At 40.8% G+C, this 19,990-nt stretch overlaps 1 protein-coding gene across 1 annotated transcript in view; it reads right to left on the reverse strand.

Moving 5' to 3' along the window:
* ENPP1 (ectonucleotide pyrophosphatase/phosphodiesterase 1) overlaps window positions 1–17,623 on the reverse strand; it is a 67,313-nt gene extending 49,690 nt beyond the window's left edge. Inside the window, exon 1 of the mRNA XM_068550980.1 lies at window positions 17,383–17,623. Within this exon, the coding sequence (XP_068407081.1) occupies window positions 17,383–17,622 (240 nt within the window). The 5' untranslated portion in view covers window position 17,623. The remainder of the gene's footprint in view (window positions 1–17,382) is intronic.
* Window positions 17,624–19,990: the final 2,367 nt, after the last annotated feature.

Genomic DNA, 19,990 nt, shown 5'->3' on the forward strand with positions numbered 1-19,990 from the left:
ATAAAAATTAGGAATTTCTGTAAAAATTCCAAAAAAAAAGAACCCCTACCACAAGAAAAATCGGGGTGGGAGAAACTAAGGTAAAACTTTCCAACATATGACAAAAAGTTAATTTCCATGATAGATTATGAGTGTATAAAAGTTAAGTAGAAAAAGATAACTCACAATTTTAAAATACCAAAAGTAATAAACCAGATATTTCAGGAAATAAAACAGCTAATAAAAATATGTCATAGGCCTTCATTAAAAATCAAAGAAGTATAAATCAAAGAGTCCCTTTTTTACCCCAATGAAATCGACAAATGTTAAAAAGATTGATAATTACAAGTGCTGGCAAGGATATAAGGAGAGACAGGCACGTTCATACTGTCTTCATAGAAGCATAAGTGTCTTTCTCAAAGGTCACTTAGATGAATCTATCTAAATTCAAAATGTACATATCCTCCACTCCTGCAATTCCAAGTCTCTTAACTTATCTGATAGAAATGTTCACATAAGCAGATAAGGATATGCACAGAGATATTTATTTATTGCAGCATTATTTGTAATAGCAAAGACAGGCAAATAACCTAAATTTCTGTTAATAAACAATTGAGTTAATATAATGCATTACGGTAAACCCAAACAATATAAAATACTATCCAATTACTTTAAAATTATGTAAATCCATCACTGAAATACTTACTCTTAAAGCCTTCAGTCCCCATGCTGGCAGTCTACTCTGAGGCCATCATGTGGCGAGTAAGCCCAGACTATCCCAGGCACAGAGACCAGTGGGGAAGTCCTGAAACTACATGAAGTGGGAGAGAGATGCCTGGCCAGCATCTAGGTGCTCCATTCCCTATTGCAACTCCAGCCACCAACTGACTGCAACTGCATGACAGACCCTGAGCCACACCTGCCCAGCCAAGCCTTTCCTGAATCCCTGACCCATCAAAAACCACGAGGGGCTTTTGAGTCTACAGAGCTGATGACCAGATGCTGAACAGAGATGAATTTATCAAGCTGGTAGTACTAACCAACAAGGCTTCCTGACCACATAAGAGAACATGCTTGCTTTTCTTTCTCCCAGACTTTATGCCTAAACCATTCCCACAGCAAAATGGTAAATGAAGGAATCTAACAGCTGATTCTGCGGAAAGTGCACAGCTGGCCAGCTTCATTCAGAGGTAACCACCTGGTTCTTCATCACTTCACAGCGAAGGGAAATGTCTGAAAACTATTCCACAGAGTGATAAAGGGATGTGAGTGGTGTGATGTGTACTTTTCTCCCTTTGGTAAATGCACAGAAAGTTTAGGCATATATGTTTACATACGTCCACTTCTAATTTTCAGGTGGAGAAGTGGACTTTTGGTTACACTCACTAGTTTTATAGCAGCAAGAATGTTAGTAAACATTTAGGGGAAGAAAAATAGGACAAGAGGAGCCTAAAAGTCCTATCCCAGAAAATAAGGGGAGGCACACATACACTCACATACAGACACACACACTCACATACAGACACACACACACGCCCACACAATGATGGGGTACGTCAAAAGGTATAAACTCCCAGTTATAAAATAAATAAGTGATAAGTGCTGGAGATGTAATATACACTATCGTGACTATACTTACTAATACTGTAGTGTATATTTGAAAGTTGCTAAGAGAGTAGAACTTAAAAGGTCTCATCACAAGACAAAAAACTGTAACCATGTGTGATGATGCTTCAGACTTTCAGACTCATCTTCTAGCACCAGAAAGTAAGGGAGTGCTAAACACATATACACGATGATGGGGGTATGTCAAAGGGACACAGGAGCCAGCTCCCAATGGCCAAAGCTGGAATAATTTGAGCAAAAATACGAACAACATATTATTAGGTTATAATCCAAAGTGTAAAATAAATATCAATGAGTTAATACTGATATAAATATATGATTGAATAAATTAATAAGAGTAGACAAATCTCCAGTACAGAAGAATTCCAAACAATCTGTGTAGATACCCCACTCTCAAGGTGAAGCAGAACTCTCTCCTCTTTAAGTGTGGGCAGAACACAGTGACTTCCTGCCAAAGAGTACAGAATGGAAAGGCACAAAAGAGAATATCTTCGAGGTGGAGAAGCCTGATAAACACTACCTCAGCCAGGTAATTAAAGTTAACATCATCGATGATTAAGTCATATTAATAGCATAGACTCTTGATATGGTATGTTAAGAATGACACTTTACCTCTGCGGTCTGTCTCCCAAAAGCACATGATACCCATCTCAGCCTGAGGAAAACATCAGACATTCCACAAATATACATGACCAGTCCTCCTCAAAACTGTCCAGGTCATCAAAAACAAGGAAAGTCTGAGAATGTCTGAGAAACTCAGCCAAGAGGAACCTAACGAGACGTGACATCGAAATGTAACATGGTATTCCTGGGTTGGATACCAGAACAACAAACTAAAAGGACATCAGGAAAAAACTAAGGAAATATGAATAAAGTGTGTACGTTAGTTAATAAGGCTGTACCAACATTGGTTCATTAGTTGTGACAAAGGTACTATACTAATATGTTAGTGACAGGGAAACTGGGTGTGTGGTATATCGAAACTCTCTGTACTAGCTTTGCAACTTTTCAGTAAATCTAAAACCATTCTATAAATAAAAAGTTTATTTAAAAAGGGAAGGAAAAAAAGAAATAGGCATGAATCCATATTATTCCACCACAAAATTTCCACTATTTAAAAACGTTGGCTACTTTCTTTTAATTTTTTAAAAAAATGCATGCACACACACATAAATGTACACAATTTTTTCTATATACATTTTTTTAATCAAGAAATTATTCTATACATAATTTTGTTTCTTTTTTGCATGTAATACTATTTCATAAGCATTTCTTATTTTATCAATAAATTCTTTAAAATATATATATTTTTAAATTTAGGTAGAGCCATAGGTTGGGATATGGACCCATTTAAACAATACATGGTATTGTTAAGTGAAAAAGCTGAACCTCTGCTTTATATATTTCAGTGCTATATGATTTTTAAAAATAAACAATGTGCAGACGCTGCTTTCACATCTGCCGCCGTCAGTGGTGGAGACTGACAAGCTGCCTGGATTTGCCTTCAGGAAGGAAGGAATTACTCCCCTGGCTGCTGGGGGTGCCACCCGGAAGGACCTGCCTCAGCTGAAGAGAGCACTTGCCCAATGCCACACCCCTTCCCAGGAAAGCCAGCTCCCTCTTGGACAGCTCTAAATGGTCACGCTAGTAGGAAGAGCTCACAGAGTGGGCGGAGGCCTCCATAGAGAGACCGCCTCACAGCTCACCTCACCCTCCCCACAGTCCTTTTCCTTCCATAGGAGCTGATCTCAAGGGCACACCTGTTAAAACCCCTGGGATGCCAGTCTCCATCTCAGTGTCAGTTTCCTGAGAAACCCAAACTCTGACACTGCCTTTCTCCTGAGCTTCTATCTCAGAGAAATGACCTCTTAGTAAATATCAGTATATTGCCCAGGCTCCCTGGCTCCAGCATCAGAGCAGGATAAGCCAATGGGAAACACTGACAGAAGATCAGAGGGTGGGAAGACGGGAGAAGTCAGAATACATCTTCCCTGTTCTAGCCTCAGACAGGACCCCTGGCAGGGGCTGCATCTCTCCAGGGTCCCAGCTCCTACAGGGAAGTCCTGGCTGCCAGCTCTGGGTTTCATCAGCTTTTCCCCTTGCCTTTCCTGCCCTCAAGGTAGTACAAGCTTCTTTCTGGTACTATTCCCTGGGTTGCCACATTGCCATACCATCCCGTTTGGCTTTCAGCTCTTCCAACACCTTTGTAACTGATTCTTATATTAAATTCTCTTGATTAAATTACCAGGTATGGACTTTTATTTTTCTAATTGGCCATATAGCAAATGATCAGACATCAGATAGACACATACATATAGCCCAAGGCATAAACGAAGCTAAATTAAATATAGGCAAAGAACTTTTCATTCTGAGAGTTTACTTGTTTTTAATTCTCAGTCTCCTAGATGCAAAACATATTTTAATTAGATCTTGCTTCAGTTGGATCTCAAGGGGAAAAAAAAAAGCACTGCCAAAATAATCCTAAAAACAGTTTGTTTCATTAGAAGCTACAATCAAGAAAGACATGACTCACTAAATAAAAGGAGTATTAAGTCATTTTAGGAAAAAATGTTTTAAGTTTTGTGTTAGCTCATAAGACAGGAAAGAGAGGAAACCAGTTTAGTAACAGTACAGGACAGCCCTTGCCACCCTCAGGCGGAGGATGAAACAGACGGACTAAGAGGTAAAGGGCTATGGGCTTTGTCTAAACGACATTGTTTTCCTTGCCTAGGCAGGTCTCCTGCCTATGCAGGTGGTAGGTCAGAGACGAAGAAACACAAAAAGAGAAAGAACATCATGTTCAGCTAAGTTTATGTGATTTATTTCTAGTTTTTTGCTGAAATAATTTTTGGAACATAATGACTAGAGCACCTTGCATTTATTCTCGAAAAATGAGCTCAGTGGAAATAGACAACAAAAAGACAACTTCCAGGGAATTTTGGTATTCTTCCTGAGGACAGAGAATGGGATTAACAGGGAGATTAAAATGACCATTTACTTTCTTTAAATACCCAGTGGTTAGGTACTCAATCACAATTACACTCAATCACAATTACAGTGGCAACTTAAAGACAGAACTTAAAATCTGGTAATGGATATAGGGGTTTATAATTTAGGAGCGAACCATAATTTTAGAAATGTGTCACCTTTTAATGTGTATATTTAGGCTTAAGTCAACAAAATTACATGCGTTCATTTGGATAAGGAATCTTAAAATTACATTTGTAAAAACATTCACAACTTAACTCTCTTAAGCAACTTCTTTTCTTCTAACAAATGTTTCTTCAACAAACAACATTTGTTTTATGCACATTTTCATCATTACTTGCTGGAAAAAAACATAAAAGTAAAAAACCCTATGATATCACCATCTTTGGCATGATTCAATTCAAGTTTTTAAGATGATAAAATGTTCCCTCTGTCTGTGCTGCCCTACAGGGTGGTGCCAGCACATCACTGCTGAGCACTTAAAAAGTGGCCAGCATGATGAGGAACTGAATTCCTTTTTATGCTTTTTAACTTTAATTCATGCAAATTTTAATTTGCATAGTCACATGTGAAACTTAAAAATCTAGTAGAAAAGAGAAAGTAGTTATGAAATAGCCAAGTAAAAAAATAAGACGGTGCTCTTTCTACACCCAACATGCTCTCTTTAATTTGTTCTTGCCGTTAAAGCTAAAATGACCTTTCCAAAATGTAAATGAGACTTTGTCACTATGAACAAAAGTGGAAACAAAACCAAGCAAACAGAAAAATATGTCAGTGAGTTTCAGTTGCTCTTAAAACAAAACCCAAAAGCCCTAAGATGGTCTGCAAGGCCCTGCCTGGCCCTGGCCCCTGACTACCTTTCCTGCCTCATCACCCATCACACATCTCTCTGCCTACCAGCTACCTGGTCATCTCCCAATTCTGGGTCACACCATGCTCCCTGCTACCCCAGGCCCTTTGTATGTGCTGTTGTCTCCCCTCAGAATCCTCTTCTGCTCGCCTGTCACTTCCTCCTGGACACCTTCTTAGACCTCTCTGACTAAGCCAACTCCCCCTCACTACCCTCTCTCACAGCCCTGCATATAATTTCTAGGCAGCACCAATCACAGCTGCAGTGAGAGACACTCTTGCAGGATTTTTTGATAAACATCCAGTCCTGTGGGGATGGACCATGAGAACAAGGAGTAAGTCTTTCCTCTCCCCTCACCACCATTTAGCCCCCAGCCTCTTAACCATTACTGCCCACACAATAGGAACTCTAAATATTTGTTGAAAAAGTTACTAACCATAACCATAATCATAACAATAACCCCTAATCTAGCCTCTACTATCTTTCAGGCACTTTTCTAATTAGTTTATATAGATTAATTCATATAACCCTCAAAACAAACCTGTGAGGTAGCTACTATTATTATCTCCATTTTATAGGTGAGGAGACTGAGGCATAGAGAAGTTAAGGGACTTGCCCAAGGACACACAACAGTTATGGGCAGAGACAGGATTCAACTCCAGCAGTCTGGCCCTTAACCACTAAGCTCTACGGCCTTTATATGATTAAGTGGCAACTGCGGTTAAGTGATCCAGGGACAGGGGATACAAGCCAAAGAGCAGTAAAGGAGCGTTTCCTTTGGGAGGATAAATTCAGTTGGATCCCAGGGGGTACCTGGTGTTGGGTGAGAAAAAAGGAGGTGAAAGACCACTTCTGGGGTAGAGAAAAGAAATGGTCCCTGTAAAGTGTATCTGGCGAACAGTAAAAATCTGAGCTGTAATGGAAGGCGTGTTTCAACACAGCTGGAACTTTTGTTGTGAGATAGGCATCTTGAGACCCTTTCTGACCCTCTAAATTGGCAAAGTACCACCACAGCAGAAGTTGAAAAATAACCTGAACCCTTTGAACTTCTAAATCCAAGTTATGCATATAACATGTGCAAGTCCCCTATAAAATATGGGACATAGAGTCCCCCTGAGGTGTGGGTTCCATACCAGACTCACTCACCAGCCAACACGTTTGCTCCCTCCTGCCTCACACAGCTGTGCCAATTAAGCAGATAAAGGGCTTAACATAGGGTCTGACATAGAGTAAACTCAAAAGAGGCATATGGGAATTCAACAAACACACAGCACTTACTATGGGATGGGTCTGCTCTGAGTCCTTGACAAATATGGACTAATAAATGGCTACACATCTATGTCCCAGGCCTGCAGGACTGCTATGAATGGATGAAGCTGTTAAGTGTTAAGCCCTCAAGTGGTAACACTGTTACTTGAGTAATGAGAAATAAGGCTGAAAAGAAGAGTGCATTTAGGAGTACACAATTTCCCACATGTGTTGTGGCAGTCTCTGAGAAATTCTGAGTGGAAACAAAGTGCAAGGAAGTAATTATTTTCGGAAAACTAATAATCGAACCATAAGAAGAGACATAGGCAATGGAGATGGAGTTGAGGGATGAATAAAACAAAAACTGTGTCCTAAAAAATATTTAAATTCTTGGGGAATGATTATATCTGAGGTATGAGTAGAGATGCTTTCAAAGATTACCCCATGAACTAAAGTTGATAAAAGTCTCAAAATCCCATTCATGAAAGGTGCATTAAAAAGCTGTCTAGCAGGACTTCCCTGGTGGTCCAGTGGTAAAGAATCCGCCTTCCAATGCAGGGGACGCGGGTTCAATCCCTGGTCGGGGAACTAAGATCTCCCATGCCGCAGGGCAACTAAGCTCGAGGGCCACAAATACTGAGCCCGTGTGTCTCAACTAGAGAACCTGCGTGCCGCGAACTACAGAGCTCACGCACCCTGGAGCCATGCGCCACAAATAGAGAAGAGAAAACCTGCACGCCACAACTAGAGAGAAGCCTGCGCACCCCAAGGAAGAGCACGCACGCTGCAATGAAAGATCCCACGTGCATCAACGAAGATCCTGCGTGCCACAACTAAGATCCGACACAGCCAAAACTAAAAACTTAGAAAAAAAAATAGCCATCTAGCAATGGGAAAATTTCATAATGGAAATATAAGTTAAAAAAGAAAATAGAACAGTATATGCAGCATGATCCCATTTTTGTTAAAAAAAAAAAAAAAAAGAAGTGATACACATAGAAAAGTCCTGAGGGAAAAAACCAAAATATTAATAACAGATAATAACAAGTACACAATCTTTATTTTCTCCTTTATACTTTTTTTATACTTTCTGAAATTTTTGCAGTACGTAGTATCTTTATAACAAGGGGAAAATATTATAAGCTCTCTATACAAAGATTTAAAACCTAGAAGAAACCCACCTAATCCAAAACCCTCATATTATGGTCACAGAAAGTGAAACAACTGCTCAAAGGTCACACAGCAAATAATTCTTGTGAATCCAAGTTTAGGACCCTTCACATGACCCGTCTCTCAAGATCTTCGAAGCTTCCCAGAAAAATCAATGTTCTCTTTTTCTTTGAAAGTTTCCAAGAAATTACAAAGGCAAAAAAAGACTTTCCTATGTCAACATTCTTCACGTTCACTTCCTGTGAGCTGAGCAGTAAGGTATTTAAATACTGTACAAGCAGAGTTGTTTTGTACTATTTCTCTGGTTAATCCAAAAAGAGATAAGATCAACAGTCTATTCACAGTGCTCCTAACCCCATCCCCTTCCCACCTGAATATACTTCATTCACCTATTTCTCCTGGTCTGGAAGTTTCTAATCTAAATGGTGCTGGGTGGCACTTTATAGGAAGCCAATGTGTTTGGACAATGAAGTATCATGGAGTAAACTCTGTGCCAAAGACATCAAACCTGACTCAATACCTCAACACCACCTGAAAAAGCCCTGGTCTAAGACTCCTTTGTTGTGGTATTATGTCAAGTATACTGTAGATTGTTGAGAATGTACTGAAGTGGAAACTTTGAATTGAAGAGTTCTATTGATGGAGCAATGTAAAGTGAAATCTACTTGATATTCTGATAGATGGATGGTTGAATTGGAAAGAACATTGGAGTGTTATCAGATCACAGCAAAGGCAGAAGACTGGCACAGCGGACAGCAATAAAGAGCAATTAAAGGACAAGCCAAGGCAGGGTAAGGAAAGGCAATTAAAGAAACAGACTGTGTATGAAATGTCCTGTAGACACGACAAAAGTGGTGGGGCTACTTTAATCAATGTGCCTCTTACGTTCAAGGAAGGAAAGGGGGTAAATGCAACCAGCAGCAGCACCACTTCCACCCAACGCTAACACAGTTGAGGTCATTAAGGAACATTCAGTAATTTTTTTTTAAATCATAGCAACATGTATGAAGTCAATGGCAGGAGAAGGGTTGATTGGAACCCCCAGCTAAAGAAATCCAAGTTGGGGCGCCTTCTGTGCCTCCTCATAGCCCTAGGGAGTGCTGTTGCTCAAAGTTCAGTGTGCAGACAGATCCCTGGGGATTGTGAAAATATAGAATCTGGTATGGTAGGTCTGGGGTGGGGCCCAAGAGTCCGCATTCTGTAAAAGTTCCAAGGAGGTGATGCTGATATGCTAGTCTACAGACCACACTTTGGGTAGCAAAGATGTAAAGTGTCTTCTGAATAAGGAAAAATTTTTAAATTCAGTAACACTGAAGCTTATCAAAAATAACAAGAAAAATGACCACTTATTCAGGGCACACTATGTGCCACTTTGTATACTTTATCTAATTTAATTCTCCTAACAACACCTAACAGGGTTTTATCAAGCCTATCTTATGGTTGTAGAAGCTGATATTCAGGAAATTTAAGTTATTTGCCTACCTTCAAAAACAGCTAATAACAGTACCAGGATTTAAATCCAATTCTGTCTGACTTCATTTCTCAATAAGCTATAGCAATGAGATTAAGAGAATTATTATACTAGTTTTGTGATCTTGGAAAGCCCCCTTAATTTCTCTGAGCATGATTTTTTCATCTCTAACATGGAGATAATGGCAGAGCTGTGGTTTAGACCAAACCAGGTGGTAGATGTAAAAGTATTTTGAAATTCATAAAGGACCTTACCTAAATAAGACACAAAAACTGTTGTAAATAGCTGATTCTTTTTATATGCCTTAATTTCCTTTCCCTCTCTTCCTAGTACTAAAAATAGTATTGAATGAACACACCTTTCCTTAAAGCAGATATTCTCAAAACTGTTGGTTTCAGAATCCCTTTATACTCTTAAAAATTACTGAGGACCCTAAGAAGCCTTTTCAGATAATTGTGTACATTCTTATTTAAAACTAGACTAAAATTCTTAGTTATAATTTCTTAAAGGTGAAATGCAACATGAAACTTGAAACAATATTAATCAACTTTTCATACCATTATATTAAAATTCATTAGTCTATCTTGCAGTTTGATTGGAACTTACACCCATGCATAATTTTGTAAATCATCCATTGGTCCTTTGGAAAATATTGGTTCACTGAGATACGTATTTCTTCCAAATGTTGACACGTCATTGTACCAGATGAAAAAAATCACATTCCTTACTATCTCATCTACTTCATCAGAAAAATCTTTAAGGATTGGGACGCTGTCGAGCTTACAGTGGCAGAAACAAGTTCTCCAAAATTTCAATTTTTACCTAAAAGATCGAATTTTATGACAGGCAGCACGTACCTCATTTTGTTTTCCTGGAAGTGACAAGCTAACGCTTTTCACTTTTGCGAAAGTATGTGCCAAATACCCAAGTCTGAATCACCGGTTTGTCAGCTGCTCTTTCCAATAAAAATGGTGTTCCATGAAAAAGGCAGCTAGTTCAGCTCACAACTCAAACAGCAGCTCAACTGCTTTTCCTCTAGAAAACAACAGTACTTCAGGCTGCAGCAGACGTGCTAAAGGCAGACTCCAATGTTGTTGCACAGAACATTAAAAAGGAAGGTAATTTAGGTTCAAATTTAATAAAATCTGCTTCATTGAGGACATTTTTACTGCTTCATTAAGTGAAACTGGCTTTTTTGGTTTTAACTGCAGATGCATGAGGACTTGTACAGTTGGTGCCACTGCCCTGATTCCTGCTGAGGGGCAAGCAGTTTTCCAGCAGTGTAAACGGCAGCACAGTGAGAAGGGTGAAAAATGTCTATTAATGTTCAAATGGTTTAGACTTCACAGTCCCCTTGAAAGGCTCTTAGGGACCCCTCAGGGATTTACAGACCACACTTTCAGAACTGTTGCTTGAAATACTCTGGCTGAAGCTTTGTTCTACCTGTCTTACCTTTTGCTTCTAAACATACTTATCCAAAATCACTTACAGGTACTCTAGAGTAATATGAAACTCTATTTGGAAAAAAAAAATCACATAATAATAGCTAAATTTATTTTATTGTATAATAGCATCATAAAAAAACTGTTGAGTTTTTCAGTTCTCTCTCTCCATGAGAGACCAAAGGCTCCAGATGCTTGCTAATGCCAAAAAACTTATCAAGGGAAAGAAATCAGCTCTAGGAATAAACTATTGGGCTGGCCAAAAAGTTCCTTCGGTTTTAAGTAAACATAAAAGACATTTTTCATTTTCACCAAGAACTTTATTGAACAGATTCGTTAACCGAACGAACTTTTTGGCCAGCCCAATACTTTCTCAGGACTATTCCCTGAAAACCAAGATAGAGTGATCTTTAAGGGTCTCAAACCACATCAGTGATATGATATTTGCCACCTAAATCTGTGTAAAGTCCTAAGGTATGGTGAGAAAATGATTGACCCACAAATGAGATATGCGTGCGAAAATTCACTCACTCCAAAACGACTATCATGACTCTATTTTCCTGTTGTAGTACATCTAAAGATATATTAACAAGGAAACTCAGATTAAGAAGAAAGTCACTTTCCCCCAAATCTGTATACATTGGAAGCTCACAATAACATGATTATTGACTTCACACTGATAAAAGGGAAATAAATGGGGGTGGGGGTGGGGGGGTTTCGCCATTAGTCCAGAATAAAAATCTGTAGTTAAAAGTCCTTTCAGTTGGGCTTCCCTGGTGGCGCAGTGGTTGAGAATCTGCCTGCCAATGCAGGGGACACGGGTTCGAGCCCTGGTCTGGGAGGATCCCACATGCCGCGGAGCAACTGGGCCCGTGAGCCACAATTGCTGAGCCTGCGCGTCTGGAGCCTGTGCTCCGCAACAAGAGAGGCCCACGCACCGCGATGAAGAGTGGCCCCCGCTCGCCGCAACTAGAGAAAGCCGTCGCACAGAAACGAAGACCCAACACAGCCAAAAATAAATAAATTAATTAATTAATTTAAAAAAAATAAAGAACAAAAGTCTTTTCAGTTATCATAGTCCACTACTTACACGTGATGTGACTTATGTCTATAAATTTAACCCACTGTTTCTAGAAGTGGAATAACTGAACCAACTACATCTGAACAACTTGAGGTCCTTGTTTAAAAAATACAGATTCTTTAGATCCATTCCTATCTTAGTCTGCTCAAGTTGCTATAACAAAACGCCATAGACTGGGTGGCTTAACTAACAGAAATTTATTTCTCACAGTTCTAGAGGCTCAGAAGTCCAAGATGAAGGAATTGACCAATTTGCTTCATCAGGTGAGGGCTCTTTCCCTGGCTGGCAGATGGCTGCCTTCTCACTATGTCTTCACATGGTCTTTCCTCTATGGGTGGGTGCGTGTGCTCAGATCGCCTCTCTCTCTTCCCCTTTTTATAAGGCCACAAATCCCATCATGAGAGTTCCATCCTTATGACCTCATCTAAATCTAATTACCTCTGAAAGGCCCCACTTCCATATATCATCACATTGGTGGGTTGGGACTTCAACATATGAATTTGGGAGGGACACAAACCTTCAGTCCATAATAATTTCAGATCTTCTGAATCACAATCTCTGGGATTGGAGCCCTGGAACCTATGGTCTTTAACAGTTCCCAGCTGGTTCCTATGCAACCTAATGTTTAAGAAACACCTCTGCGAGCCTCAGTTTCCTTATCTGTAAAGTAGGATTGACTGTCACCATACTTTCCTATTTCAGAGTTGCTGATATGCCAAGGATCAATTAAAAATATACGAGAAAATGCTTCTGAAAGTGCAAAGTGCTATGTAATAATCATCTGAACTTTTACCGCCTACTTTTCCACCAAACATTATTCTAAAAACCAAAAGTGGGAGGATAAAATGAAAAATACTATCAATAATATCTTAATTCTTGTAATCAAACCTCATACAATTAAAATACTCAGGGAACAGAATGTTCCAGTTAATATTTAGCTGAACATTCTGGTCATTCTTTTGAGAAGCCCTTTTAAATATATTATTATACTTTCTCTCCTTGGTAAATACAAAACTTAGCTCTTGTTTGATGCCAAAGGGTTTTCATATTGGGTCAGCACTCTGAATATCAGTTTTTGTTGCACAGAACTTAGAAGAGTAATCTATGTTCTGCCTTGGGCTCATTTGCTAAAAGGTTTCTTGTTTATTTTTGTTGTTTGGGGGATATTTCATGGTTGATGGAGGCATGTTTATTTTAACCATAGGCAGATCTCTAATTACAAGTTGTATTCCAAAAGGTTTTTGTTCCTATGTTGTTTGAAACTTGAAGTGGCTTTCCCCCTACCTACCTTCCCAAAAAGTTATGAATCATGATTAAGTTCTTTGGCTTGTCTAAAATGTCCATAATATAGATGAAATACATTTGCTATGTCTTAAAAGTAATGCAGATATTTTGCAATGGAATTTATCAAACTCAAAAACAAAACTGAATTTAAAACTATTTTCATTTGCCTTTAATACTGATATCTGAGAAAAAGAGTTGCCTGGAGGAAGATAAGAAGCTGACAAAAAATTCCTATAAATATTCTAAAAAGGTTAATGGTCCCCAGATCTTTGTTATACAAAATGCATAAGGTCTCTCAACATGGCTCTAGCGAGAGTCATGATTCACAGTCATGATTAAAATATGATGGGGCAGGAGACGGCAAAACTGAGTGCCCAGAGGTAACTGAAAAAGTGGAATAGAATGGAAAAAAAAAAGGGTTGAAAGGGTGCCTGTGTATTCCTAAGAGGCTGCATGAAGTAGAAACAGCTGAAATATAAATGGTGAGAGAGAGAAAGACCAGAATATGACTCAAAGCAGAAGAAAGGAAGTCACAGAAAGCAATGCTGAAGAAAACAGTTCCCTACAAGAGCCACAAAGACTTCCAAAGAATTTGGGGTGTGACAGCAAAGTCACCAAAACAGAAGATGCCTTGGTATAAGCAGGGAGACCCATTTGTACCTGAAGGATGGCCTTATTTGTACCTGCCAAACGGCTGCACCTGCCTTGTTTCTTTCTGAGGGCGTGCCCAGTAGCTAGATCTTGATTCTGAATCCAAGTTATCATGGAGGCCCTGCTGGCCTCTTCGGTATGCTGGCCTTAGTTGGGAACTTTTATCACTCATTCACTGCCTCTTCCATCTCCCTATGTGCTAAACAAATGATATTCCTGTTTGATCTTATCCCTGAATTGATACCCAATGTCATCTCTATTAATGCACCTATATTTGGATTCCTGACTTTCAGCTGGCCATATGGGTATGTGGTTGTGTATTTAGTCTTCCCATCTTGCCCTTTTCCAAGTCAAAGTGTTACTCAGTCTAAGTAAAAGTGCACTTCATTCGTTCGACCAAAAGCTGACACTGAGTGTGAGGTACCATCTTAGGCCCAGAAGTAAACACAACAGTGTTGCTGGGTTCCTAGAAACCTTGGGTACATGTTATTAGAACACGTGCAACAAACACCATAAGGGGAAAACAGGAGATGTCTCTGGCCCCTAAGATGTTCTGGTCATTTTTGAAATAAAATGCTCCACTATAGCTGGACAGATATAAAATTTTACAAACCAAAAAGCAATGTCAATTCTGAGTCAGATTAAGAGCAGAGGACTATCTTGAATATTCTCCACGCTGTATTCTAGAAATAAGATGATATGATGCAAGAGGGAGAGAAAAGCTAACAGAATTCATAACTTTCACACTCAAATGTCTGATAAACAAGGGCAACTTCTGCCACTTACAAAGAACTCTTTCATCAAAAGGTGAAAGTTGTCTTCACTCACAGCCACCCACACACAAGGCCCCTTATGAACACACACACAGGTATATGTATTCATAAGGACAGCAGAAGGTCACAAACACAAAATTATGCCGTGTAAGAGCTTACTGTACAGTGGAGAAGTGTACTGCTACGTGGTTGAAAATACCTGCCAGGGAACAGGAAAGTTATTTCAAATAAATGTCCGTGGCCAACCTCAGTGGAAGCTGACATTTCAGTTCAAAACTTAACTTGGAACCAGTAAAGGCATCCAGATCTAACATATCTACTGAAGCATGTACTTATTTGCCCTTCTGGGGTTTTCCACAGTCTGGCTCAGTGCCTAGGCATGAGTACTTCCAGAGCCCAGGGCCAAAGCCTCCAGAGCAGAGCCTGTGGTCTTCCTAGGGATCAAATGGGGGAGAAGCCAAGGTAGGGCGGGATCGTCCCTTCTGCATCTACTCTCACATACCTCCGGCATTTAAGTTTATCTGAAACACTTTCAGAAAAATGCAACAGTCATGTCACCACTGCTTATCTCTCCAGAAGGCAACTCTTGTGTTTATCCTACTAGATAACAACCGTGTGGCTGAGGACCACCTCAGTGGTTGGGCTCTTGTAATCCCAATCCCAGATGCAACTAGTCAACCCATTTCTTCAGGTTTATGAAAAGCGTGCTGATGTTTCACCTGAAAAAGGAATCCCATAATTGCAGCTTCTCTCTGGAAGACATGTCCCAGAGCTCTTTGATGACAACTGTCAAGCTCCTCTTGGAGACTTTTCCCTTTAGAAGTGCATCATTTGGGAAAGTCTAGAGGGAAGAAGGGTATTGAAGTAGGGAAGGGAAAGAAGAATGGGTAAGAGGTTTCACTTTCACCTGAAACCATTAATTAAGAGTTTCAAAAACACAGCAGTGAGTTTTGGTGTACATTAATGGTCCACTGTATTTCATCAAAGGTCATGAAGTAAGAATTCTGTCCAATTCAACGTGTGTTACAGCAAGAGACCCCTCCTAATGGCATAAAAACTATTCATGATTGTCCTACTTGTAAAAGTACTAAAGACACTTCCATGTCAAAGCCCAGAGTTGCATCATCAGAGCATAAAGAAATGCTTTTTGACCAGATGACTGCAGGTGTCAAAGACTGAAATGCATGTTGCAAAGGCAGATCTCTGCTGATACCTATTGTGGATTTATAAGTAAATGAATAGGAAAGATTTTAAAATGGAATTTAGCAACTGACAATTTACCAAACTTTCAAGACTGTAGATTGGCATGTAGAAGTGATTTCACACGGGAGTTACATACAGATTCAACGTACAATTATTGAATGCCTGCCAAACACTGAAAAGTACTGATACTAAGTTAAGTGATAGTGTTGCAAAAGCTAAGGTCTTCCATTGACAAAAACAAAAAAGGTGGCTCAAAAGACTAAAACTAAGTTCTCATCAATATCAGGTGTTCTTAAACAGTGACATATGATGCAGAAATGTATCTTGAGATACAAACAGTATGTGTTTTGGGACACTTACCCTTTGAATCTTAGGCTTATTTTTAAGTACTAATTATATGACACCATCTCTTTAGTCTAGGAATGTTGGTTCCTCAGAGCACTGTATCATCTCCACGATACCCAAGACATAGTGAAAATGGAAATGCTTATGAAAGGAAAGACTTCAAAAATCAGAAAAGATATCCTCTACACCGCATTGTTTAATCATAATATGTAAGTGAGTATATGCTTTAAGGTACACTATACATAGAACTGTCACTTCCATATAATACAATAAAATGATTATATCTCCTTGTAGTTTTCAAATTTACTCCCACACATACAGTGTTGCACAGTGACCCTCACAATAATCTTATCTGATGCACATAGAAGTGATGTTGTCCTCATTTTAACATAGAAGAAGTTGAGGTTTGGGGAGAGTTACACGAGGCCCCAGCAATTAATAACGGCCATGAAAGCAAGAACCCAGGCTTCTGACTCTCAGCCCAGCACTTCCTACCATACATGTAGAATGAAAAGCCACCCCACATTTCATAAAATTGACTGTGGATCCTGCAACTGTCACGACAAAATAGCAGAGGGAGAGTGAGTACTTCTGTTAGCAACCAAAACCGTGTAACCTATGATTGAAAGAGTAGACAAAGAATCATTAACTTTTCTTCACATTCACATAACATGAATATTGACGGAATTTCTGAACAGCTGCATGGAAATTCCTAAACAGAGCCAAGAGAAAAAGTATTTTCTAGAGTTCCTGATACAACTTAAAGAGCTCTGTTAAATCTTCTCAAGTGGAATCGGTTAATGCAAGGAAAGTCATCAATACTGCACCCAGATTCCCCCAAAAGAGGTAAAAAATTAAATTAAAAAATAAAATTTAAAAAAAAACAAAAAAAACACCTTGTCGGTCCTTCCTAAGACCAACAATTTTCGGGCTGGTCATTTTTCCCCACGAAAAAGCTTGTGTTCTCTTGCGGGGCGGGGCGGGAAGAGGTGGGATTTCTAAAGATCTCGATTTTTAACAGCCTGGTTTCATAAACAGGCCCTTCTGAGAATCAGTAATACAAGTGAGAGTGAACTATTCCCCCAGGGGGAAGAGAAGGCTCGGCGGTGATGAGCACTGATAAAAGCCCGCAGAGGAGAGCGAGAAGGCGAAGAGGAGCGGCACAAAAGCTGTCTCTCTCCGGGCCCCGGGTGCTGACGGCGCGCGCTCGGAGCGCAGGAGCGGGTGCCGCCCTCCCCGCCCTCCCGCGCGCCGGGCCGGCCGGGACCTACCAGCGAGAGCACTTTATAGGTGTTGGGGTCCTTGGCCGTGCGGGCGCGCGCCGCCTTCTCCAGCGGCTCCTCCCCCAGGTCCATGGGGGCCAGCAGGGACGAGGCCGCCTGCGGCTCCCCGGACGCCTCGGCGGCAGAGCCGCGGCCCGGCTCTCGGCCGTTCCCCGCCGGGCCCTCCCGGGGGCCGCGCCCGCCCTCGCCGCCGCGGCTCCCACCCCCCACGCAGCCGTCGCGCTCCATCGTGGCCCTGAACGCTCGGCTCCCACCGCCCCGCCGCGCCTTTAATAGGCTCCGCGCGGGCCCGGCTCCGCCCCGTCCCGCCCGCCGCGCCCGCCCCTTGCCGCCAGACCCTTGGCTCGGCGCCCGCAGTCCGGCGCTACGAATGAGGGGAAAGCAACTCAACGCCCTGGATTATTTGGCTTCCTGTCTGATGGCGGGCGCTTTGCGTGTGGGTTATTTTGGGTCCTTTACGTGGGCTCGTCTTGAACTCCCCCCCGCCGCCCCCCCAGCCTTCCCCGCCTCGAGCCCCGGCCACCAGCAGAACACTTGCAGGAATCGCCCTGCGTGGCCTCGCGGCGCGGGCTGGACTGGAATTGCAGAGCGTGGTCTGCAGAGGGCATGAGATCATGGGGCCCCAAAATAGAGCGTAGGAGAGGGAGGATGCGGCCGCCGGGCCAGTGCGGCTTCTCAAAGGCGGGAGAGTGCAGTCAGGACAGACCTGTGTGTTTCTGGATGGACAAGCAGAGAGGCTATGGGGTCAAGCGTTGGGGGAAGCGACCTTTGTCTCCTACGTAGAAACAGACAAGAATTCCCTCAAAGCCCTGCTATCCACTACCTACGCTACTCAGGACTATCCAACCTTAAAATACCTGAATTTACAAATGCACACATAAAAGAGATTTAATTTTCTGTGGTTTCTGTGCTGGGGGTGAGGGCTGCTCTTGCTTTATTTGTTTATTAGTTCTTTTAGACTTTATACATAGAAAGCTTCAAAGTGTCCGCGCTGCGCTCTCCTGAGGTTGCTGCCGATACTTGTTAGCAACGTCAAAAATTTTAACAGTCTGGAATACTTTGATACTTTGTTTTTGAACTAGGACACGAACAGTAGGCTATAATTCTTGGTGGGTTTTGCTTCACCTTTGATTCTACAACTTTTACATTTCCTTGCTCATCAATTAGAAAAACCACAAGTGTGTAGTGACGTGAGTCTCGGTTGTCAAGCGGAAAACAATTGACTTTCCATACCCGGAACTGACTTTAGTGACCAAGGAAATTTATACCATCCAATATCAATTAATTTTCAATTCATTTTGATTTCAGGAATATATACAAATATTTTTTTAAATGAGAATGGATGCTTAACAGATATAAGATGTGTGTTGTCCCCTTTAAAATAGTTAACTTGCGATGCTTTCCATTTATATTGATTGATTCATTCATTCATTCAATAATGAATCCTTCAGTTCAATCTCTTGGCTTCCAACAATGTCAGTGGTCTCCAACAATATCAAAGATGCACAGAAGTATATCTTTCCCAAGTGGCTCTCAGTCTCATCAAACAGGGTGAAGGCAGTAAACAAAAAACTAAAACCCAAATTATATATGCATAATAGAATCACACATAGGATATTACGAGAGCGTAGTGGAAAGGGTACCTGACATCTGGAAGAAGTAAAGGCCATCCCTCAAAGCACTACTGAGCTCTTTTTTTTTTTTTTTTTTAATTACCTTTGAGTCAGGTTTCAAACCAAACCACCCAAGAGAAACAGGTTTTCACTATTACATAGTCACACATTTTTTTACCCCAAACATGGCTCTAAATTTTCCTTTGACTGTTTCCAAAAATCAGAGTCAAGGACAAAGATTTACGGAGACTGTTCAAATGAGTGTCAAAAGCAACTCAACAGAGTCATTCCAAAATGGCTTTGAACTTGAGAAAACAAATGAAATAAGTGTATTGTCTGCATCCCAAGTCAACAAATCATTTTAAAGACTCCACCCATTGGTGGAGAGGACTGCAGGGTCACAAACGCAAACATCCAGGGACCAACAGGAACCATAAAAGAGTGAGGCAGCCCCTAGGTGACTGTGTGCCCTGTTAAAGGCTATGGCACTAATTCAGAAGGACTGTGTGCCCATTGTGGCCAGATAGTCAGAGTTTTCAAGAGAAACAGGACATTTAGATGTTTGTGTGAATTCTCCAGATTGTAAAAGTTTGTCTACAAAATTCAGAAAAACAATTTCATTAAATACTTTCAAGGCCAAACAAAATGTAACACATCAGCAGGGTGGGCCTGGCACTCAGGCCACCAGGATGTGGCCTCTGCCTTATGCTCAGGCCTTGCCTGTGCCAACTGGGACTTTTATGGGTAACTATAAAAATCCAGTTGAAACCCTAAAATTAGAATAAAAGTGGATCAAGTAGGCCACTCATGTTGTTTAGCCATACGCTGAGCTATAGACAAGTCTTGTCTCCATCTTGTTTATATTCAAAATGATCTGAGGGACAGCTTCACACTCCAAAGTACAATAAGGTCAAGAGACAGAAACTGCAACAAAACTCCGGTTAGTGTAAAGGTGAACAATGAACGTGTCATCCTTAGTCCTA

The sequence above is a fragment of the Eschrichtius robustus genome, chromosome 9, assembly GCF_028021215.1.
Source record: "Eschrichtius robustus isolate mEscRob2 chromosome 9, mEscRob2.pri, whole genome shotgun sequence".
NCBI lineage: Eukaryota > Metazoa > Chordata > Mammalia > Artiodactyla > Eschrichtiidae > Eschrichtius > Eschrichtius robustus.